Source organism: Artibeus jamaicensis, unplaced genomic scaffold, assembly GCF_021234435.1.
Source record: "Artibeus jamaicensis isolate MK-2021 breed Jamaican fruit bat unplaced genomic scaffold, CSHL_Jam_final contig_1715, whole genome shotgun sequence".
Classification (NCBI taxonomy): Eukaryota; Metazoa; Chordata; class Mammalia; order Chiroptera; family Phyllostomidae; genus Artibeus; species Artibeus jamaicensis.
This window is the reverse complement of record NW_026521335.1, coordinates 1,092,970-1,118,564: the sequence shown is the minus strand read 5'-3', so window position 1 is coordinate 1,118,564 and position 25,595 is coordinate 1,092,970. Positions and strand designations below refer to the sequence as shown.

At 39.4% G+C, this 25,595-nt stretch overlaps 1 protein-coding gene across 5 annotated transcripts in view; it reads right to left on the bottom strand.

Moving 5' to 3' along the window:
• The window catches only part of GABPB2 (GA binding protein transcription factor subunit beta 2), a 36,034-nt gene that overhangs the window by 4,272 nt on the left and 6,167 nt on the right, over positions 1–25,595 (bottom strand). For 2 of the 5 annotated variants that reach the window (XM_053670279.1, XM_053670272.1), the window contains 7 exons: positions 21,823–21,990; positions 21,124–21,318; positions 18,766–18,904; positions 13,095–13,187; positions 10,389–10,574; positions 5,749–5,879; positions 172–5,608 (listed from right to left, as the gene is read on the bottom strand). In XM_053670279.1, the coding sequence (XP_053526254.1) occupies positions 5,309–5,608; positions 5,749–5,879; positions 10,389–10,574; positions 13,095–13,187; positions 18,766–18,904; positions 21,124–21,318; positions 21,823–21,990 (1,212 nt within the window). In that variant the 3' untranslated portion in view covers positions 172–5,308. Of the gene's footprint in view, positions 1–171; positions 5,647–5,748; positions 5,880–10,388; positions 10,575–13,094; positions 13,188–18,765; positions 18,905–21,123; positions 21,319–21,822; positions 21,991–25,595 lie in introns of those variants that run through there. The other 3 variants (XR_008392493.1, XM_053670285.1, XM_037126056.2) reach the window with 3 other exon arrangements.

Below are 25,595 nucleotides of genomic sequence, written 5' to 3'. Positions count from 1 at the left end.
TCTCTGTGATGTTCACACAGAACTGCCTAAAAATGTATTTCTCAGGACATATCCCCATCACTAAGTGGCACATGACTGTACTGAGGTCTCTCTGTGATTGAGGAGTAGGTATAATTTCTGCCCAAGAGATGTAAAAAATTTCAGTGACACCCTGAAATGGTAAGACTCTGATATTTTATTAAGAAACACCTTTATTTTAAATGATAGTACAAAAATTTAATATATATATAATATAGATCTGTATAGGTATATATACACACACAAATGCTCAATCACACACATACACACAAATTTGCTCATCAGAATCAAACCCTATTTTATTAAAATCCTAAATAAAAGTATATTTGTTTTCCTAAAACATACTGTACATAAAGCTGTCAGACAACCTGAAGGACAGAGGCACCCCACCCGCACTCCTTCTCTCCTCCCCCCAGTCACCTGCCTCCCCACCTCCTGCCCCAACATGAACGGCCTTGGCAGAGAACAGCAGACAGGGCCAAGCCAGAGAATGAAGCTGCCATCATTATTGATAGAGCAAGATGCCTGAAACCAACTAGGAGACTGTGACCTAAATTCTCAGAAGCAACAGAAATAAACAGAAACTTCAGAATAAACAGAAAATACATATTTGGGATAACGGGAAGTGGAAAGAGGACAGACAAGGCCCACAGAACATAAATGACCTGGTAATTAAGTTCTAGTTCCTGGGAAAGACTGTGAGATAAGAACAATGGGGTCACAGAAGCAGAAGTAGTTAGAGGGGGAAGGGGAGGAGACAGAGAGATAGGGAATCACAATTTCCTGCCATTAACAAGCAAAACTGCTACTGTAGAGTCTAGGAATGTCACCCTACCCTGTAATCCTAGAGAGGCTCAAAATATAAAGGGCAGCACCAGAGGTCTAAGGCTACGTAATTCAAATGTATATCCTTCTTGCTCAATATTTTAGCATAGGAAATAAGAGTACTGATTCAGAAGGGGAAAATATTCATCACATAAAAAGGAGACAGATTAAGAGCCTAGAGCAGCATACAGGTGGTCCCCTTGACATGTATTCTATTCTTTTTATTTTTAAATTTAATTTATTTTTACAAAGGGGAAGAGAGGGAGGGAGAGAGGGAAAGAAACATCAATGTGTGGCTGCCCCTTGTGCACCCCCTCCTGGGGACCTGGCCCAGACAGAGCCCAGGCATGTGCCCTAGACTGGGAATCGAACCAATGACCCTTTGGTTCACAGGACAGCGCTCCATCCACTGAGCCACACCAGCCGGGACTGTATTCCATTCTTAATCTCCTTTTCTGCCCATATAGAGATGTCTGCACAAGGAGCATAGGAGGCCATCCTCCAATAAACAGGGACAAAATCTGATTCCCACTCAGTATTAAACTTCTAGGAAGAGTTTATGATGTGCCTCAGATTTTCTAGCTCTGTTGGTTCATAATGTCGTTAGGAGAGGGCAACACAAATTTTCTTAAAAGAATCCCTCTCAAAAGGATGAGATTCTAAACTGGGAAAGTAGATTTAGAGAATGTCTGCTCCTTCTGCCCTGGCACTTTATCCAGGGTTTCTTTCTTCAGAGGTTTAAGAGACTGTACAAGTGCTGGTCAAAACAGCTGCCACAGGAGTGGAAAGGAGGCTTGCTCTGTAGAAGCGCAGCTCCATCTCTACCCTGACACTGCTCTGAATCCTTCAGTTTACATGGTGTCATCACACCAAATGCTAAACAAACCTCTGTAAAGCCGGGTACCGGTTCTCCCTGGGACCTTACTCCTCAGGTTCCTCTTCACCGCCTGTGAAAGCACACCTCTCGCAGAAGGGCCTAAGCAATGCCTTTTTTCCCCCAGCCCCTTTAGTAAATCCAAAGAAACTCTCTCTCATGTGTTTCATGAAATAAAAAATTTCCAGGTTATACCAGGTACTTCAGAATTGAACCTTAAATAAAGAAAAAAGTGAGAAAGTCCATATATCTTTATAAACATATACACAAATATACACCCTGCGAAGGGGCACTAAAAACGCCCTGGTCACATAATCCCTAGCTTCAACTGGAGAGCCCTATGGTAAATTCATTGCTTTTACACTGGCACGAGGAAAGTCATCAGTGGCCACATATTCCCAACATTATGGGGCAGACACGCAGATTTCAAATACGTAAGGGTAAGGCTGAGGAAGGGGGAAAGGCAAAGCCAAAAATAGCTGAACACAGTTCTGATAGACAAAAAGAACCTCTTTTAAGGCACCAAGTTCAAAACACAGAAAACCTAAAGCCCAGTTCTCCCATATTTCAGTTAAAGGACCTCAACTCTGGTATTACAATGAAGAGATCCCACAGAGGTAGTGGTAGGAAGAGATTGTATACCTATATAAGTAATTTCCCTAAAGCCAAGGAACAAGAACAGAAATGTTAAGATTTATTTTTTTCTCTTCTTGGTGGGGGGGAGGGCGAGTGGGCTTAAGATCAAAATACAAAGGTACAGTGTAAATTTCCTATATTAATACTGATATTATTAAAGCAGCTTTATTTTAAAGAAGGCAACCATCCTAGGCTCCAGGTGTCTTCTGCTCAAGTACCAACTTTGAACCACTTGTCTGCTATTTGATTCTCTGTAATCCAACCTTGCCATAAATAAGCCAATTGGAATCCCCTAACCTAGAAGATCTAGTCACATTTCCCAACTTCCATGGGTGATCCTGAAAGAAATGCAAAATCATAAAATGGTACTGACTTTAATGTATTTAATGTTCACCTTCTAACTACTTCAAGGGATCCTGACTTACCATTCTCTCCAAGGCAATACAACTGGAGACCAAATCTTATTCCCTTTTCTCTGGGACACTAAATGGTCTATTCCAAGTAAATAAAAACAAGTAACTTTTTGCTATCCTTTCCAGAACCTTCCCTTCTCTCTCCCCCCAATCCCAACCTCTCCTCTAACTCCCTGTCTCAGAGACCCCATCATCAGAAATGCCTTGGGCTGGATTAGAGGGGTGTAGGGGTGTGTGTGTGTGTGTGTGTGTGTGTGTGTGTGTGAACGACAGCCTCCTATAGAAGGATAATTAAGAACAGATAAACGTTCCCCAAAACAGCAAGGACTCTATATGCTCAAAGGGGAGTGTTGGACGAAAACTCCCACTCCCAATCAGAAGCTACCTTAGAGTGAGGTGGTTAGGCCTGGATATCTTCTGCAGCATTAAACTCAACCCCCTTAACAGGAAAGAAAAAAAAAAGGAATTAAAGTTAACACATACACCAAGAACATAAACAAAACACATCTAAAATGACACTTGGTCCAACTATAGTAAAGCTAAGGCTCTGAAGTGGCACACGACAGCAGCTTATCATTAGCACCTGGTTCATAAAAGGACTCAGGAAACAAAATGAAATGAAACATCACAAGCAGAAACAGGACCCTTTGACAGCAGATACCATAATTTTATCCTCTTATTCTCACCCTTACCTAGGCTCCTCCACTGCATTTCTCCATCATCCCCAACAGCCCAGAGTAATCTCTGGCCACCTGAGAAGCACTCTGTATGCAAACCCATGGGGAAAACCAAGCTTAGGTGGCCGGTTGTCGAAATTAATTTTAAAACTGACATTTTTGCCTAGAAGACTCTAATAGCCAATTCTGTGTGTTAAATTTGGTTTGGAGAGCTATATTTTCAGTTTATTTTTGAGCCCCAAATGATTTTTCACCCCTAGGAAGCTGTGGCAAGTTACTTCACTGATCAAGATACATAGAACCATGTTAACTGTCAAGTTTTACTTCAAATTAAAAATGCATGTTTTCCCCATGATCACTAATTTAGAAAACCATATTCTAAACAGTCATTCAATGTTTACTTGGCACATCTCCCTTTAGTTTCTTCTTGTCATGTACAACAAAGCAAGCAAGCAAGTCAAGAATGATGGGGGCCCAATTTCAAAGGCATAACCTCTGTAATGTAACCTCTCCACCATCTCTCTCTCTTCATCTGCATTTCCCTTTCTTAACTCCAAGCTGGCACACAAAGAAACCCAGCAGTGAAACACTTTTCAGAAGTGGGAGGCAAAGGAGGCAGGCATAGTGAGAGAGAAGGGAGTGAGGCACATGAAGTATGCGGCCAGAATCTTTGGTTCCTTACTCTATGGCACTGACAATTCTCACTCCCTTTGCCAGCACACACTGACACCTACTGTAGAAGGCACACACCTATAAGGCACAGAAGCTCTGCAAAAGGTCCTACCTTAAGGAAACAGAGCAATTTACTCATTCCCAAATCAAAAGGCAACAAAACTACCCGACAGCCTCAGCATTCATCTGTCCTACCCCCTTCTTTTATTGCATATGAGACACCATGTAAGTTCTACAGAAAGGCACACTTCGAATTCTAACACAGCAATACTGTATAAAATTAAAGAACTGCTATTAAAGCTTGATATTACATGAATAAATGTTTGGAAGCAAGTTTTACTAACAACAGACTATCATCCTGATTGTAATTTTATAAAATGCAGTCGGAGCAAAGTTTGCATCTCAACACCAGATTGCTTCTTAACCCCAAGGCCTCTCTGTCTGGCCACTTTCCAGCATTGTGAAAGCACAGCCCGGAGGATTCTGGACTTATATATACTTCTCCACATAAACAAGTTTTTGTTCCTTTCCAGTTTTTAAATGTTACATTTCAGTTTCTTAAAACTGGCAGCTGAGCTATGACACACCATGGATCGAGTTTAGGCAGGCACTCACAAACTCCGTTCCAGTGAAATGAACTCAGGATAGTGAGGAGCGTCTGGTCCTCTGGAGGTGGAATATATTCCTTCCTCTTTCCCAAAGCTTGCTCCTACCCTCCCTCCCAATTACTCTTCTTCTGTAACAGATACACATCATACATCTAAGGCGAATTTTCAAGTCACTTGATGGTACAACTCTTGAAGGATCTGGGTGGGTCCATATTAGGAATGTTATCTTAAAAATCTTTTGATATCTTAAAAAATCTTTTGATAAAAGTAAAATCTTTTGATAAAAAGTGAGTTATTTAAAAAACAATCAATGTCCAACAGGCAGCATTTTTTTACCTCTACGCTTAAAGCAATGATGTAAGCTGAGAAATTTGGTCCTCATTATTTTGGCCCCTCGAAGAAGTATTCCGCAGTTTGGCTCTGTTATCTCCAGTTGCACAGAAAGCCTTCCTGAGCCCGCGCATTGTGCCCTGCTATAGTTTTCTTCTTAAGGACATTCTTAATTTTTATACAAGGTTTGTCCTCTGTATTTTCTTTTAAAAAGGGGAAGAAGATGGACACAGTACAAATTGTGGCCCTTGTACGTTAAGATGAAACGGATTCCATGGAAACTCCAGTATGAGGCTCTGAGGCCCCTCCTGCCCCAGGCACTCCCACCTCTCTCTCTTCCATCTCCCCCTCTGTGACTACTACGGCGTCTACCTCAGCCACCTCTTCAACCATGGTGAACTCAACTCCATTGGGCTGTTGTCGGGCCATAGCCTCCAGTTTGAGGCGGTACTGTTCTGCCTCCTGCTCTTTCTTTAGGAGCTGGTGTCGGTATTCCTGGGCTCTTCGATTGGCCTCCTGAAGCTGCTGTTGTAGTAGCTCTTTTTCAGTGCCTTCCTGTGAAAGTAAACCATGTCACCACCAGGTAAGAATTCCTGATCCAGAGAGTGCACAAAAAGATAAAGAAGGGTTCAGGCCTTGAAAGTTTTGGGTTTTTATTCTTTCCCCTCTTCTCTCCACACTGCTAAAAACATTACCTGGCTTTCCTCCACACTGTTTGTTATTTCTTCTATCCTTGGTTTCTTAGTCAATGGCGACTTCTCTGCTTCTTCTTCCTCTTCTTCAATTATAGTCTCTTCTGCAACCTGACCAGCAGGTACAGTTAGAACTACAAGCCAAAGGACACCAATTGGAGGTGATGAATACATTGTAAAACAAAGAAGTTTTGCTTGCTTCAAATTAGAAAATAAACTGAAATATATCCTCTGATATTTTATTTTTCATATGCTTTTGGATTTTAGAAGCAGCAGGTAAGGCATGGCCCTGCAGAAAGAAACAGAAAGGATTAAAGAGGCACTAAGAAGGCCTCCGAGAGGAAGGGTAAAGATTGACAGATTTGGAAGCCATGCAGTTAAGTCCAGGTCTGAGGCTCTTACATAAAAATGTCAGAAGCTATGACCAATTAGCTTACAATTCTGCAGGAATAACTTGTCTAAAGAAGGTCTGATGTCTTCAGATAAGATTTTTAAAAAGATTTTATTTATTTTTAGAGAGAGGGAAAGGGAGGGAGAAAGAGAGAGAGAGATAAACATCAATATGCTAGAGAAACACTGATTGGTTGCTTCTTGCACAGCCCCTATGGGGGACCCTGGTCCAAAACCCAGGCATATGCCCCCACTGGGAATCAGATCAGTGACCTTTCAGTTGGCCCACACCCACTGAGCCACACCAGTCAGGGCTTCACATAAGATTTTTGAGAAACCTCTCATGAAAGCAGTGTGCCATTAACTGTATCTAGTTTAATTATTTCTCTTTTCATAGATAAGTTAAAAGAGGGTCAACACGTGTGCTCACAACACACATGTGGTGCAGTTATCACAATATCAGTGACGGTACTCCCTATGCCTCCTTATGTCCCCATGACTATTTTGTGACTACCAATTTGTGCTTCCCAGTCCCGTCGCCTCTTTCACCCACTTCCCCACTCCCCTCCCCTCTGGCAGGGGAGCAAACCACCAGTTTGCTTTCTGTGTCTATGAGTCCGTTTTAGTTTTGTTTGTTCATTTATTTTATTCCTTAGATTCCACATATAAATGAAATCTTATGGTACTTGTCTTTCTGTGACAGAGTTATTTCACTGAGCATAATACCCTCTAGGTCCATCCACACTGTCTCAGATGTTAAGATTTCATTATTTTTTATGGTTGAGTAATAGTCTATAGTATATAATGTAAACCTGAGATATACATTTACTAAGAAGGGCTCCTGGTGGCTAACTGGGCTCAAATTACAAAAAATAAAAAAATTTAAAAAATCCCAGAACCTGGCACACATTCTATATAAGAGCCTCTCCTCTCACACAAGCCTGCACTGAACTTGAACTACCTGCCTGTACTCTTTCTGCCATCTGAGCCAGCCCTTATAAAGGAATTCCTGAAATCCTATTTCAACCAGTAGGATTGCAGCTTTCCCCATCCAATCAGAGCTGCACAGTTCTGACCAATCAGAGCAGCTCTATTCTGACCTATCAGGAGACTGCCTTTTAAAAAAAAATATTACTTGCACCACTACTTTTTCACCCAATAATCTACTGACAGAAACTTGGGTTGCTTCCATATCTTAGCTATTGTTAACAACACTGAAGTGAATCTAGGGATGTATACCTCTTTTCAAATTAGTGTTTTGGGTTCCCTTGGATATGTACCCAGAAGTGAAATTGCTAGGTCATAAATTAGTTCAGTTTTTAATTTTTTGAGGACCTTCTATACTGTTTACCATAGTGACTGCACCAATTTGCAATCCCCCAAACTGGATGAGGGTACCCTTTTCTCCACATCCTTGACAATACTTGTTTGTTGATGTATTGATGACAGCCATTCTCACAGGTGTAAGGTGATATCTCCTTGTGGTTTTCACTTCTTTGATGATTAGTGACCTTGAGCATCTTTTCATGTGTCTATTGGCCATTCGTGTGCTCTCCTATTCAGGTCTTCTGCCCCCTTTTTAATTAGATTTGGTTGTTGGTGTTGAGTAGTATGAATGCTTTATAAACTTTGGATATTAACCCCTTATAAGATATATCATTAGCAAGTATGTTTTCCCATTTAGTAGGCTGTCTCTTTGTTTTGTGGATGGTTTCCTTTACTATGCAAAAACATTTTGATCTAATGTAGTCACATTTGTTTATTTTTTCTTTTGTTTCCCTTGAGAATGGCTAAAAATTTAAAAGTTAGTGGCAATATCAAATGTTGGTGAGGATGTGGATAAACTGAATTATTCATAAATTCCTGGTAGGAATGTAAAATGGTACAGTCACTCTAGAAAACAGTTTGGAAATTTCTTGCAAAACTAAACATAATTAGTCCTGTGGTCCTTACCACAGGACCCAGCAATTGCAATTTTGAGCATTTACTCCAGAGAGCTGAAAGTGTTTGTTTCTACAAGTCTGTATCTGATTGATCACAATAGCTTTATTCACAGATAGCCCAGAAGTGGAAACAAATGTCCTTCAATGGATAAGTAGTTAGGCAAACTATTGCACATCTATCTCATGGAATAATATTCAGCAGTAAAAAGGAATGAACTATTAAGACAAACAACTTGGATGGATATCAAGAAAATTGTGCTTACAGAAAAAAGCCAATCTCAAAAGATTACATACTGCCCTGGCTGGTGTAGCTCAGTGGATTGAGCATGGGCCTGCGAACCAAACTACCGGGGTTTGATTCCCAGTCAGGGCACATGCTTGGGTTGCAGGCCAGTTCCCAGCAGGGGATGCTCAGGAAGCAACCATACATTGATATTTCTCTCCCTCTCTCCTTCCCTTCCCTCTAAAGATAAATAAATAAAATCTTTTAAAAAATCATTGAAACTATAAAAATTAAAAAACAGATTACATGCCATATGATTCCATTTATGTAACATTCTTGAAATGATAATAAAAATACAGAGATACAGAACAGATGAGTTAGTGGTTGCCAGGAATTAGAAATGGGGTGGAAAGGGAGGTGGCTGTAGATACAAAAGAGTAGCATGAGGGATCCAGGTGATGGAACTGTTCTATATCTTGACTCTGGTGCTCACACAAAAGTACACATGTATTAAATTGCATAGCACAAAGTATATACACAAACACACAAGAGAATGCATATCACACTGGAAAAATCCAATAAGGTTGGTGGATTTTGTCAATGTCAATTTCCTGTCTGTGATAGTGTACTGTAGTTATGCAAAGTGTTGCCACTGGGCCCCCCCCCCTTTCAGCCAGGTAGCTCAGTTGGTTAGAGCAGGGTCCTCAACCTGTGGGCTGCAGACTGGTACCAGTCTACCTGTTAAGAACTGGGCCACACGGCAGAAGGTGAATTTCAATGTAATGTGCTTGAATCATCCTAAAATCATCCTCCCACTCACACTGGTCCATGGAAGAATTGTCTTCCATGAAACGGTTCCCTGGTGCCAAAAGGCTGGGGACCCACTGGGTTAAAGCATCACCCAGATTCACCAAGATTGCCCACATACAAGAAGCACCCAATGAAGGCATAAATAAGTGGAACAACAAATTGATATTTTTTTCTCTCTCCCTCCTTCCTTTCTTTCTCTAAAAATCAATCAATAAAATGTTCAAAAAGACTTTATTTATATATTTTTAGAGGAAGGAGGGAGAAAAAGAGGGAGAGAAACATTTATGTGAGAGAGAAACATCAGTTCCTCTTGTAGACCCCAACTAGGGACCTGGCTTACAAACCAGGCATGTGCCCTGACTAGGAATCGAACCATAGCTGTTTGGTTCGAAGGCCCGTGCTCAATCCACTGAGCTACACCAGCCAGGGCTCCTCGTTGTTTTTAATAGCTGCAAAGTATTTGTGTCATAATTTATTTATCCAGTTCCCTGTCAACATATACTTCAGTTCTTTTTAATCACTGACAATTACAAATAATGCTAGAATAAATAGCATTATATATGTCATTTCTGTGTGTGAGAAATTCATAGAAAAAGAACTTTTAACCAAAAAGTATGTACATTATTAACAGTGACAGATATTGCCAACATGCTCTTTACAGGACATTTCAGTTTACACTCTCACTGGTAATTTGGGTGCCGGTTTCTCCACACCCTCAACAACATAATGTTGTGATGGTATCTCAGAGCAGTATTTATTCGAATTTCTCATGCTATGAATGAAGTAGGCTGAACATTTTTGTATTTTTAAGAACCACTAGCCCAGGCTGGTGTAGCTCAGTGGACTGAGTGTGGGCTATGAACTAAAGGGTCACCGGTTCAATCCCCGATCAAGGCACATGCCTGGGTTACAGGCTGGGTCCCTGGTATGTGAGAGAAAACCACACGTTGATGTTTCTCTCCCTTCCCCTTCCTCTAAAAATAAATAAACAAAATCTAAAAAAAAAAAAAAAAGAACCACCAATATTTTCTTTCTGTGACCTGCTGGTTAAGAGTCTGTTCTTTCTACCAGATTATGGTTTTTACTCACAAACTTTACATGTATTAGGGGAATTTGCCTTTGCCAGCCTGGTTTCTGTTTCTTTTTTAGAAATTCTTTGACCTATTTGGCACTGGCATTCTCCCATTTCTACTACTTGTCTTAATGCCTCAATTTTAGAGGAGAGCTGAATGTCTAAAATATCTTTTCATAAACCATGATCTAATGGGATAACTCACCTTGCTGTCCGTCTTGCATAGTTACAATGAAGGGCTGGCCAATGCCTCCGGTAGGGATTGCAGTTTGTATATTACCCAGAGGGACTCCGTCAGTCACTATGGTGATCACCCGCTGGCCTCCACTCCCCACCACTTGCTGGATTGATGAGTCAACAGAATTTCCTTCTATGATTTCCTCTGAATTAGCTAGAGATGACAAAAGTAAATATAAAGTTTTCACTTTAAAAAAATAGAAGTATAGCAATTCCAGCCCCTTAAATTTGACAATATTTAACAGCACACAAGAGCAAACTCTGACAATGCTAAGTCAGAAGAGAAAAGAGACAGAATGCATTAAATGTATTTTCTAAAATGTCTTCATGGAGACGTTAATAGCGTCCGCTAAAGATGGGTTCTATGTACAAATACTTTCTCAAATTTCTGGTTTAAATATGTTTAGACATTTTTGTTTGTTTGTTTTTTAGAAAGTATCAGAGACCCTAACAGGCTAATGGGCACTGTGAGTCTCCAGTACAGATAAGATATGCTGAGTTTCCCCAACATATTTGATCTTAAAACTTTTTTTTCAGGAAGCATCTTGAGTCTAAATAAATCTATGAAGCTTAGAAAAATAACTATAAATTAGAGTAGATCTATTTCTATAAAGAAATAGAGGAATTTAATGGTGAGTTAACATTATGTCAAGTAGTCAAAGCATTAAAGAAATTTGATAGGCAGATTAATAATAATAGCAACAGCCCTGGCTGGTGTAGCTCATTGGATTGAGCATGGGCCTGCGAAACAAAGGATCGAGGTTCCATTCCTAGTCAGGGCACATGCCTGGGTTGCAGGCCGGTTCCCAGCAGGGGACACACAAGAGGCAACCATATATTGATATTTCTCTCCCTCTCTCCTTTCCTTCTCCTCTAAAGATAAATAAAATCTTTAAAAAATACTACCAAAACTAACTAAATAAAATAATAATAGCAACAAACACTGACTACTTACTGTATGCCAGCTACCTTTCCAAGAGATTTACATGTGTTATGCTGAATCAAGGTTTTCAGTCTGATTAGTCAGTATCCCCAATAACTATTAGGGAAATTTCTCTAAAGAGTCATAAGTAGAACTTTGCAGTAAGTGGAGTGTGGACTTTCCATATGAGACACATTCATATAATTCAATGGAAATAGAGCATTCACACATCTTAGCAACAAAGAGCAGTAAAAGGTTAATACCTGAAAGAACCCTGATAGATAATACAATCGTCATGCTAGAAACAAGAGAACTGAGACCTGAAAATGTTAAGGCCTACCGCCGAGATTGCTCTACCCAGCAAAACTACCATTTATGTTGGGAGGGCAGATAAAGAGCCTCCCACACAAGAAGAAACTAAAGGAGTTCATCATCACCAAGCCATTAGTACATAAAATGTTAAAGGGACACTTACACTTACTTAAAAAAGAAAGATCAAGACCAGAAACATTAAATGGCAAAAAATACATATCTATCAACAACTGAATCTAAAAAACAAACTAAGCAAACAAGAACAGACACAGAATCATGGATACAGAAAGCATTTTGACGCCAGATGAGAGGTGGGCGTAGGGGAATGGGTGAAGAGGTAAAGGGATTAAGAACTACAAATAGGTAGTTACAGAATAACCATGGAGAATGTAAAATACAGTATAGGGAATGGAGGAGCTGAAGAATGTATACTCATGACCCACGGACATGAATAATGGTGGGGGGATTGCCTCAGGGAGTGCTGGGTGCTGGGTGTAGGGGGGCAAAGGGAGAAAAATCAGGACAACTGTAATAGCATACTCAATAAAATATAATTAAAAAAATAACCTAGTCATTCTTTTAAAAATGTTAAAGGATTTATTTAATATCAAAGGGCAAATCAAAAGACTAACAAACACAAGTTTAATATATTGCTTTTCCTTCTGCCATGCTGCTCACCCATACACATCTGAGTAGAGATCCTTACGATTGCTGCCAGTCGAAAAAATGAGATTGGAGGAATGTTCTCACTACCCAAATGTCAATGACAGAAAGAACAATCTGCTTTCATTTTGGACGGAGCACTCTGCAGAGAGTTCCAGAAAAATTCCTAGATAACTACTTAGCCCTACTTAAAACTATGCCCCTAGCTATATGAAGCCCTCAGCCTTTTCCCAACAGACCACGATCTCTAAGTGACTTGAAACCCTTTGTTTTAAATATCAGTACGGCACTATACAGCAGATATCTGCCCAATTCCATTGGAAATGCCAAAACAACATCTCTAATGGAAAAAAAAGCAAGCCAACCCGAGATATGACAGTGAGAGAGGTAAGTCTCATATATTTTGATGCTTTAATACAAGATAGCTAAGCTGCTATTTTGAGTCATTCTATGAGAGTATCAGTCAAAACATAATAGAGTGTTTCCCCAAAAATCTGCTAACATAAGACTAAATATTTCAATTTGAAGCAATTGGAGTCAGGGCAAACAAACTTGAAACTGCCAAAGAACAAAGGAAGACCAGTCATTCTCTCATAATATTCAGCTATCTGATTATACCACTTAGTGATTTTTCTTTCTGATGTGCAATTAGTCTACATCCTTTTTCCTAGCTCTCTCTAACCATAATGCTTTAATATTTCATGCAAATTAAATCTGCTGGAAATTTAAAAACAAAAGAAGAAATGGTGATGCAACCAGCAGATATCCCTTACCTACCTGCGGCTCTGTGTGAGTTGGAGAGGGGGGCTGACGCTTCAGCAAGAGCTGCAAGGGTGGCCAACACTGAGGTGGTAGAATTTGAGAAGTGTACTGTTGAGGAGGCAGAGGTAAAAAAGGCAAATGAGGTCTAGTGGAGAGAATAAATGGAGATGAACTAAAATAAACTGAGATGCTTTGTTAAATCTAAACCTCAGCTTTTCATGCTAATGTTCTTAATCTTGCTCCCAATACAAACTGATTGAACCAATTAGTACTCTTTGGGAGGTGTTAAAATTCTTTAAAGGTTTGACAAATTCTCCCTTTAAAGTGGACTGAAGTAATATGCTTGGTGTAGGGCCACTACCGTCCTCTCATTTGCTCATTGTCTCAGCGAGGCCGATGCTCAACATCAGCAGCTAACAGACCGAGAGGGCTGCGCACTCCCTAGGCTGGCTGTGCAGAACTCTCCCTGGCAGCAGGCAGAGAGCATACAAAGTATGCCTCGCTCTGGCTAAGCAGTGATGAGGGAAGAGACCACTCCTGGGCTTTACTCGATCTACTACTTCAATTCATTAGCTAGATAGGACAGAAGACTAAGCCTGACCTCTAGTGTGAGGACAGTTAAAAACTTGAAGTTTCACATATTGAATATCAAAGGTAGGACAATCAATTTATGCTAAAAACGATAATCATCTAATTTACTTATGTCATGTGCTTTCAAAAAAAACCTTATTCATAATCTTTTTCTTTTGTATCCTCATGCTATTCTTACAGCTCAGTTTCCAGACGGACTGCTTTAGATCTGGCAACAGGCATGCCTAACTCTGTAAACAAAAAGTATTACTCAACGGGTCTGCATAAATCTAACTTTTATAAAATGAATTGCACTTTCCTATTTCAAAGATATTTATTGTGCCAGTTGTAAATTTATTGCCTCTCAGTCCCAAGTCCACCCTTCACTGCCTTGCCTCATAATAACGAAGCTGGACACAAACATTTCTTGTCAGCTGGCATGAAATTAAGTTCTATCACACAGAAGTAGTGGCTGCTCCCTGTATTGTTTTTTATTTAAATGTCAATAGTACCAAGGAACTTTACTTTTTCATTGTTTTTTAGATTTTATTAATTTATTTAAAGAGAGGGGAAGTAAGAGAGAAAGAGAGGGAGAGAAACACCAGTGTGCGAGAGACAGATACACCGATCTGTTGCTTCTTACACATCCCCGACTAGGGGCCTGGCCTGCAACCCAAGCATGTGCCCTGACTGGGAACCTTTGGTTCATAGGCCATCACTCAGTCCACTGAGCCACACCAGCCAGGGCTGTTTATTCCTGTATTCTTTAAGGTTCTCTGCACCTCTTAGTAGTTAATCCACTTTTACTAAGAATTCTTTATAAATTACATATATGTTTATAAGTTATGTATGTATATAAAATAAAAATATAAAAATCACCATGTAGTTTTGTCTGCTGACTAGACTCTGATTGATATACATCTTCATTTTCTTCTTTAAAAACATTTAAAATTTATTTATTTACTTACTTATTTTTAGAGAGAGGGGAAAGAAGGGATAAAGAGAGGGAGAGAAACATTGATCAGTTGCCTGTTGCATGTACCCCAACCAGGGAATGAACTGCAGTCTAGGCATGTGCCTTGATTGGGAATCGAACTGATGATCTTTTAGTTTGTGGGATGACACCCAACCAACTGAACCACACCAGGCAGATCAAAGCCACATATCTTCTTTTTAAATGTATTCTTAATTTTTAAGTTTTACCATTATTTACACTTAAAGATTCTTTGTACCTTTTCTTCTACCAAAAAGGAAACTCCTATTTAACACTCTTATAATAAATCCTCCCAAAGAGTAAAGAATTATTTTCTGACATGATTACTCTTAGGAACCTAACTTATTTATAAATTTAAATTTTAGAAGATTTTCCTTTAAAAGGAGGTTTCTTGTGTAATACTCCTCACTGCTGCAAACTTACTCAAAACGTTGGGATCGCCCTGGCTGGTGTAGCTCAGCGGATTGAGCATGGCCCTGTGAAGCAAAGGATCGCTGGTTCAACTCCCAGTCAGGACACATGACTGGGTTGTAGGCCAGGTCCCCAGTGGGGGACACATGAGAGGCAACCACACACTGATGTTTTTCTCCCTCTCTTTCTCCTTCCCATCCCCTCTCTCTAAAAATAAAAAAATAAAAAATAAAAATAATAAAACTTTGGGATGATGACTGTGGGAGTGAGGATAAAGGTGGAGATAGCAATGATATCCCTCTTTAAATTCTAATTCTCATAGACTGTTCAGGGGACCAAACAGTCTGAGGGGAACACAATGTCTGACTTTAAGGAAGGAGCCTATGTCTGTCTAAAGACTTCATGCACAACAAGGTCCAGCATATTCCCTAATTTTTCTGCTTAGTTAATGCTTTTCTCATCACTTAGCCTATCATAACAAATGCTGACCTAAGAACTCACAAATGAAAAAAAACAAGATACAAGAGATTTTTAGATATATGTATACTCATGGAGGTCAGACTATCTGTGACAATAAGTCACTAACAATTAAAGAACAAGGCTGTTATATTTTACCACAGTTAGCACACACACACACACACAAAGGTAGGCCACCCAACTACTGAAAAACAGCTATGTAGAACTGCTTCACAAGAACAGCATTATATGCTTTAAAAAAGATTTATTGATTTTCAGAGAGAGAGAGGAAGACAGGAGGGGGAAGGGAATAAAAAAGGGAGGGCAGGGGGAGAGAGAAAGAAACACTGATTTGTGGTTTCACTTAATTCATGAGTTCATTGGTTGTTTCTTGTATGTGCCCTGACCCAGGACTGAACCTCAAACTTGATATATTGGGATGACACTCTAACTAACCAGCCTAACCAACTGAGCTACATGGCCAGGGCCAATTATATACTTTTTAGCATATGATGATTCCAATCTAAGGGTACTCTCCTTTTGATTCACACATACTGACCTGTCCACCTTCCCCTCAATAGCAAAATGAACATTTGTGAAGAATCAGGTTAAGTGTTCTGACATACACAGGTGAAACTGAAGAGAGAAAATGCAATGACCTCTTTAGACTTATCCCAGTAAGTTCTAGAAAAATAAAACATTTGTTGCTTAGTAATGTGGGTTTTCTTCTCCTTAATACAAGACACAACATTAAATAAAGTAAAATGTGCACAGAGACTGTTGTGTTTGGAAGGGAAACGGCATTATCAGTGACAACTCTTGTTACTTATTCAGAATGTGACACGTGAACAAACTCTTCAGACCAGGATTTAGGGGAGTATGCTGTGGTAGGCTAGATAGTCTCAGTGAGCTACTGAAAACTAAATCCAGAAAAACCAAGTAACTTGCCAAAAATAATGTAGCTAGTAAATATCAGAGCCCTGATGAGAACCTAATTTATTAGATTCAAGCCCATACTATTTTTTCTTTTATCCTTACCTGAGGACATACTTATTGATTTTAGAGAGAGAATAAGGAGAAAGAGAAGGAGAGAAACATCTACATGTGAGAGAAATATTTTTATTTTACTTATTTATTTATTTTTAATATTTTATTTATTTATTTTCAGAGAGAGGGGAAGGAAAGGAGAAAGAGAGAGAGAGAAACATCAGTGTGTGGTTGCCTCTCATGTGAGAAATATTGATTAGTTGTGTCTTGCATGCCCCCAACCAGGCACCTGGCCTGCAACCCAGCCATGTGCCCCGACCAGGAATTGAACTGGTGACCTTTCGGCTTGTAGGCTGGCGCTCAATCCACTGAGCCACACCAGCCAGGGCTCAGTTAATCCTTAAAAATATTACTAGATGATGGGAAACAAGAAGCCCACCCACAATTCAGGATAAGAAAATCCTTTAACCTAGTTGAATTACACAACTTGAATTTGTTTTATAATTTTCTTTTATCTGCACTGATTGAACATCAAGCAGGCCAGTCCCCTACAGGGGAAGAGCTAGGTAGAACTACTTCATGGTAAAGATGACATTGGAGAAATCAGCTCTATTATGGGATGTTTAGCAATTTCAATTCGCAGTTGTCAACATTTGGAAGAGAAAAAGAGCAGGTCTGCCAAAAGTAACACAATAAACATGACACAGGTCCATGGAAGCCAAGGCTAACAATCATCATCCTGAACGTCTTCAATTTTGCTTCCCATTCCAGATCAGAGTCTGGAGAATTTCAGTGGTTAGACTAAGGAATAACTCTAGGTCTTTTCACATGTCTGTGAACATAAAATATTACTGGCATCTAAAGACTTGGATTACAAAAGCACTTGTTCTAATCAGTGTGGGCTGAACTACTACAAATCCAAAAGGCTGTGAATGTTCTGATTACATATGTCTGTATATTTAAGCTAATTTAAAAAAATCATTTAGTTGAGCCCTGGCTGGTGTAGCTCAGTGGATTGACCGTGGGCCTGCGAACCAGAGTAATGAGGTTCGATTCCCAGTCAGGGCACATGCCTGGGCTGCAGGCTGGTTCCCAGCAGGGGACACACAAGAGGCAACCATACATTGATATTTCTCTCCCTCTCTCCTTCCCTTCCCCTCTAAAGATAAATAAATAAAATCTTAAAAAAAATCATTTAGTTGAAAGCAAAGTGATTTTAAATGAGGTGACGAGCCATAAAATAGAGGTCACTACTGCCCCCTTGTGGGTATGACCAAATCAATCTTTATTAAGAAGTTAATTTTCACTTACCACTAGCTATTTATTACTGAAGGCCTATTATAAAATGGATCCTTAAATAAAAAATATCAAAGTCTCACAATAACCTCATAAAGTGGATATTATAATATCTCAGTTTGATAAATAAGGAAGGAAGGCTTAGAGAAGTAGTTTCCCCACAGTCAAGCATCTAGTCAATAAATATTTCGATGCAGATCTGAATGTAAATTCTATGTATATTGTATACATATTCTATTTTACAACACTGCCTCTCAGTAGTAACACTTCGTGCAACACCTTCCTTTGATATTATATAAACTTAAGTAGGAATGTAGTTGCTTAATTTTAAATAAAAGTCAGAAAATAAAGTCAGCTGGAAATTTTATTTAAATGAAGACACAAGTTCTTTTGTTGTAAAACAAATACTTGTAAAGAGATGTTGAAAATAAATTAAGTTTTCTCCTTTTTAGATAGACATTTTTGTTTAAAAAACACACAGGTTTTAAAAGATCAACCACAAGCACTTAATTCTGTTATTTTGTTGTTGTATATATTCTCAAGAACAAACAGACACATACTTTATTCAAATAATCACATGTACCTCTTTTATACCAGCATTCCAACAACCATTTAAGTCTCTTCTGCTTTACTTCTTGTTGCTTTGGATTATGAATATTTAACTATTTTCCTTAGCAGTACTATATTGATGTACCCCTGTATTTTTATTTTCTGGGTCAGACATAACCCTTCAACAGATTAATCTGTAGAATGTTTTACTTTGAACACAGCAAGCACTCAGACAGAACCCCTATGTATGATCTTCCCTTCCCCCAGAAAGAATAAGTACATTAGCTTTAAAATCTATTACAAATCTTCTATTTGGGGGAGATTTTAATAAAGGGGTGGGTATCAGAGAGGGTATCTACTCATCTCATAGGAAAACCTGGGGTTTTCATTTTAAGTCTAAAATAAACGTTATCAGAGTATTACCTGAGGTTGTTTTGGTGTTGGCTGAAGAGACAAGGCTAGCGAGGTTGACAACCTCTCCTGATGTGAAGATAAATGGGGTAGCCATAGTCACAGGGTTGACTCTCTCACGATTAGCATTCACCTGATTCTGCATTGCTTCCTATAAAACAAGGTGGACATTTCCAAGTCAGAACACTTATTAGCCATAATTAATACAGTTACTGAAGAGCCATTCCCCACCTCCAATGCTCTATAAAATGGAACTAGTTCTAGCACTCAATGTCCCAGGGAACTCAGAGTTCTCATGAAGACCACTTCTTTTTGTTTCACAACCAGGAAAACAGAGATGTTAGATTGCCTTCTCAAGCTTGTTTCTACTTTACAAAAAATGGTGTATTATGTGCAAAAATTTCTACATAACTCAGCCTCTGGATTTTGGTTTGTTTGTTGTTTTGTTTTTTAGTTTGGAAAATAGGGAGGGTGGCCTAAAAAGTAATTTCTAGCACTAATATTCTATGATCAATTATTCTATGATCAATTATCTACAAGTCAATGTGTTAGGAGGAGATCCCTACAGAGAATCTACAGAGAACATTCCCCAGAGTTTTTTCCAACTGCTTGTTCCGTTCTACCACTGGAGAATTGCTCAGAGAATATATAACAAGCAAATAAATGAGTGCTAGATTTTAAAGTCTAGTTTCATATGCTGCACTTTTGCTTCCAGGAATGTTTGTACAATTTTGAGTAAAGACACTTATCTTTAGTTGTTTTTATTATTATTATTATTATTATTATTATTATTATTTACTTTCAGCAACAATTTTCTACAAACATGATCATTCCTTAAAAAGTCCCAATTATGAAAGGGCTCTAAACAAGGAATTGAAAGTTGAAGAGGATAACCAGTCTATAGGGAACCATCTGTAAGAAACAACAAATGAATAAGCAACTGCAAATGCAGAAATGTCTATTTTTTATATATAATTATCCCCTTGACTAATTTCATCTTTAAACAGATTACCCATTCTCTGGTTACTGTTAATTTCTTCTTGACTAGGCCCTTTCTATCCTCTACTACACTTCCTCAACTCAAGCCCTGCGTGGCTCTTGTCTGGCCTAATGAAAGTCAGTATGTGGTTCTTTAGCATTAAATCTTCTCTCTGCAAGTCTACATACCACACTCTAAATAATCACCTTTTAAAAAAAGTCTAACTTATATCAATCCTATATTTTAAAAATTCTGTTGGATCCCCACTACCCACAAAATAGTCCAAACTCCTTTGTATGCCACATAATATTCCTACACTGAGAACTTAGCCTCACTCTCAAGTCTTAGCTCCCAAATTCCACTTCCCTTGCCTAGTCACAGAACTACTTACTCTTCACTGAATATTCCATGTGCTTTCATACCTGTATGCCTTTTATTCGCTTTAAAAAAAAAGAGTTTATTTATTTATTTTCAGAGAGAGGGGAAGGGAGAAAGACAAGGAGAGAAACATTGATTGGTTGCCTCTCACAAATCCCCATCTTGGGACCTGGCTTGCAACCCAGGCACGGGCCCTGACTGAGAATCGAACCTGTGACCTTTTGGCTTGCAGGATGGCACTCAATCCACTGAGCCACAGCAGCCAAGGCTGATTTGTTCTTTTCCTAGCTTAGAAAAATATTTTCTCACTTGTCTACCTACTTTCCAGATTCTGCATTCACTTTAATCCTTGACATAAGCATCAATACTCCCTTTTTTGTGCTCCTATAACAGTTCCTAAATATACCAACAGTTTATTTCTTGTCTAAACTTTATCATGCTGGCCCTGACTGGTGTGGCTCATTTGGTTGCAAAGTGAAAGGTTGCCAAGTAGATTCCTGGTTATGGCACAAGCCAGGGTTTCAGTCCCCAGTCGGGGGTACATATGAGAGGCAACTGATCAATATTTCTCTCATATGGATGTTTCTTTCCCTCTCTTTTCCCCTCCCTTCACCTCTCTTTAAAAATAAATAAATAAAATCTTTAAAAAAATAAAAAAATATATGTATTAATGACATCGAGTCACAAGATTAAGGCCTATTAGAAGTACTTCTTTGAGCCCTGGCTGAGAACCAAAGGGTCGCAGTTCAATTCCCAGTCAGGGCACGTGACTGGGTTGCAGGCCAGGTCCCCAGTTGGGAGCGTGCGAGAGGCAACTACACACTGTAGTTCCTTTCCCTCTCTTTCTCCTTCCCTTACCCTCTCTCTAAAAATAAATACATAAAATCTTAAAAAAAAGAAGTACTTCTTTGATAAGATAATGAAAATTCAGTTTTTATTCAGCTCCCACAATACATCCTTAAATTCAACTGAATTATACTCTAGAGATGAAAAAAAAAAACAACAAAACAGACCTGAAGGATGACCAGAATTTCAGCATTGTTTTTCTCCAGGGCTATGTCAAAGGCAGACTTATCAAACTTGCTAAAAGCATGGACATCAGCTCCATATTTGATAAGTAGCTCTACAACATCTCGATGGTGGTACTCTGTGGCCCAATGCAAAGCTGTCATCTTCAGCATATCCTTGGCATTCACGTCTGCACCATTCTGTCATAGAAAAGTAATTCTTTTCATAGAGACACTGGTTACAGCAGCACAGATGCAAGATCCCATCACCAATACACAGGATCATGTTTAAGAAATATCAGAGGGAAAAACATTTCTCAAATTATCCTGAATGCTGACAGAAATAAGGTCCTCAATGAATGGGTCTCTTCTAAGGACATCACTGGGAAATTATGACAGATGGGAGAAGGGGAGAAAAACCGATTTTTGTTGCATTTATTAACAGAACTGCATTTCTGAAAAAAGGCGTTAAGTACAGAGAACACCTGCAGAAATGGCATGAAGAAAAATCAATAAAATCTGTTTAGCTTTCAAAGATTAGAAAGCAAAACTCTCTTAGTCGCGATTACTCTGGAAAGAGATGCAACCCAATGCTATAAACTGTCCTCAACTTGATCTTTCCCAACCTAGTTTCTTACCACTCATTTAAGTAAGGGAGGTGAATGCCTTTTTTACAATACAACCCCACCACTATTTTTGCTTTACCCTAACAAGAAGTTCCACGATATGCGCATGTCCATCAGCTGCAGCCATGTGCAAGGGGGTCCTGTCCACTTTGGTTCGCGCATCCCTGCTAACGCCTGCTCGAAGGAGCACTTCTGCTGTGGAATAATGACCATACTGGGCTGCAAGGTGGAGGGGTGATGTTCCAAGCTGTGGGAAAATAATACTCATTGAATTATCAACTATGTGCAGATTATTTTTTTTTTTAAATTTATCTTTAGAGGGGAAGGGAAGGAGAGAGGGAGAGAAATATCAATGTATGGTTGCCTCTCGTGTGTCCCCTGCTGGGAACTGGCCTACAACCCAGGCATGTGCCCTGACTGGGAATCGAACCGTGATACTCTGGTTTGCAGGCCCGTGCTCAGTCCACTGAGCTATGCCAGCCAGGGCAGATTCTTAAATCATTATTGGAGAGATTCAAATGAACAAGAGGTAAGTTCTATGGTTCTTGCCCTTGGAGACAGGGTCTGGTTGAACAGAGAGGACTGAAGAAATGACTTAATTAAAAAATTAACCCTGACTAATGTGGTTCAGTGGGTTGGATGTTGTCCCACAAAACAAAAGGGCATTGGTTCAATTCCCAGTCCAGGCACATACCTGGGTTGGGGGCCAGGTCCCTGGTTGGGGGTATGTGAGAGGTAATGGAAATGGATGTTTTTCTTCTTTCTCCCTCTCTTCCCCTCTCTCCAAGAATAAAGTATTTTTAAAAATTAATATACTAATTAAGAATAAATATACCACCAATTAAATAAATGCTAAATATAATGGATTTAAGGCAGGCGTCATTCCCTGAAGGGAATGATTTTAAGCAGGGCTTAGAAGGTTAAAAAAAGGACACACAAGAGCATTCTGAATCAGAGGTAATGGGAAGGGATAGATGCAGGTTCAAAACAATTTTTAGGAGAAGGGCGGAGACTCGAAAGTTGCATGTGGAACTTTGGGCACCAATTTAATTGGCTGGAGTAGAGGTTTGTTACCATAGTAAAGCAATGCAAAGCAAAAAATACTAAGGAGATGAAGAGGCAGTAAAAATTTAGCTATCAAGCCCTGGATGGTGTGGCTCAGTTGGTTGGAGCATCATTCCATAACTGAAAGGTCACAGGTTCAATGTGCTGTTAAGGGCACATACTTAGGTTGCAAATTCAGTCGATGTTTCTCTCTCACATCCATATTTCTCTTTCTCTCTGTAAAATCAATGACCATGTCCATGGGTGAGGGGGAATAAAAAATTTAGCAGTTGAGTATCAAGAGCAATAAGCAAGGCTGTATCATCTCAAAGTAAACCTTGTAAGAGTTATAAGCACCCACTTTGGCCAGATATCTATTCCTTTCTTTGTGTTATGCTCTATATTTTAAGTCTATTTCATTTATTCTTTGCTTTTCATATATTGTTTCTCTGCCTGACTGGATTTAATTCACATTATTCTTTTCAGGTCTATTTATGGAAACGTTAATCTCATTGGTTTCCTTTCTTCTTTTTGTGAGGTGCTAAAGATCACTAAAGTTATGAATTAATCACTCCAGAAAAGAGGACATTCACTCATTGAATTGTTAAAATTAGGCAATGCTTACAAAATCTGTGAATGCTAAGCAAGCCCATATTATAACCTGGACCTGGATATTATAAAACTCTGCTCTCCAAGCTGCCTGTCAACACTCATAAATTACACTTTCCTCTTTAATGTTTTTTAACAGTGGTAAAAAAAAAAATAGCTAGATGATTCCATTAACCAGGACATTTTAGAGAAAAGAAAACAAGAAGTTTATTAATTTAAAAATGTGCTTCTATTACACTCATTTTGTTTAATTTCTAGCTAATTACAGAAGCCTATAACCTAAGTAAACTTCAGGGAGAATTAAACTTGTGCAAAATACTCTGAAAAGCATTACAGAAAATCACAAGTATATAATACTTTTACAGTTACCATCTATATATTCACAAGAGACACTTTCAATTTAGAAAACTAAAAGAAAAAGAAAATCACATATGCACATGAGATAAAGAAAATTAAACTTTTGAGAAGAGAATGAGGCAGAAAGAGAATGAAGAAAAATCTATAAAGTCTGTCTAGCCTTTAAGAAAAAGATTGGTGCCCTGGCTAGTGTGGCTCAGTGGATTGAGCATGGGCCTTCAAACTGAAAGTTCAGACTTCCCTGAAGATGGAGGTGTAGGTCGAAACAATGTGCCTTCTCACACAACCAACTTTAAAGACAGCAAAGTTTCAATAACAAAAAACGAAGCCAAAACACAGAAAATTGAACTATACAGAAGTCCGACAACAATGAACCATTTAGCCAAACCAGTGAGAGGGGCGGAGTCAGCAGCAGAGTGGGTAGGGCAGGCAGCCGCAGACAGATCCCAGGTATGGGGTAGAAACAGGCGGACCCAGTGAGGGCACAAGATGGCAGGCTGACCGTGGTCACACAGTCATGTGCAGATAAACCAAGCAAAAGAGTGAGCAGTGAGACAGACCGTTCAGGCCCCAGCAGCGGGAAGCAGAGGGGACTGCCATTGCCCCTCTTTGACCTCGCCCCCACATACAGTGTCACAACCCAGCTACTTGGGCAGCCCCGCCCTGGTGAACACCTGAGGCTCCGCTCCTCATACGTAACAGTCATGAACAGACCAAAACATGGCTCAAGAACTCAAACCTCCAGAGCCGATAACTCTAAGCGACCAAGAAATAGCCAAATTTTCAGATGCACAGTTCAAAACACTGGTGATCAGGATGCTCACAGAACTGGTTGATTTTAGTCACAAATTAGAGGAACAAATGAAGGCTAAACTAATTGAAATGAAGGGAAATGCACAGGAAACCAATAGTGATGGAAAGGAAACTGGGACTCAAATCAAGGGAGTGGACCAGAAGGAGGAAAAAAATGACCAAACAGAAAAGAATGAAGAAACAAGAATTCAAAAAAATGAGGAGGAGAGGCTTAGGAATCTCCAGAATACCTTTAAATGCTCCAACATCCAAGTTATAGGGGTACCAGAAGAACAGGAAGAGCAACAAGTAGAAAAGGTATTTGAACAAATAATAAAGGAGAACTCCCCCAATCTGGCAAAGGCAATAGACTTCTGGGAAGTCCAGGAAGCTCAGAGAGACCCAAAGAAGGAAACCACCAAGACACATCATCATTACATTAGCCAAGATTAAAATGAAGGAGAGAATCCTAGAAGCAGCAAGAGATAAGGGGACAGTCACCTACAAAGGAGTTCCCATCAGACTGTCAGCTGATTTCTCAAAAGAGACCTTACAGGCAAGAAGGGGCTGGAAAGAAGTATTCCAAGTCATGAAATCCAAAGACCTACATCCGAGATTGATCTATCCAGCAAAGCTTTCATTTAGAATGGAAGGGCAGATAGAGTGCTTCTCAGATAAGGTCAAAGTCAAGGAATTCACCATCACCAAGCCCTTATTATATGAAATGTTAAAGGGAATTATCTAAGAAAAAGAAGATAAAAAGTATGAACAGTGAAAGGACAGCCAACTCACAGTTATTAGCAACCATACCTAAAACAAAAGCAAACTAAGAGGACAGCTAGATCAGGAGAAACATAGAAATGAAGATCACATGGAGGGTTAGCAACAGGGGAGTGGGAGGAGAAGGGGGGAGAAGGTACAGAAAATAAGTAGCATAGATGGTAGGTAGAATATAGATAGGGGGGAGGGCAAGAATAGTATGGGAAATATAGAATCTAAAGAACTTGAGACACGTGGTCATAAACTAAAGGGGGGATGGTTGGGAAGGGG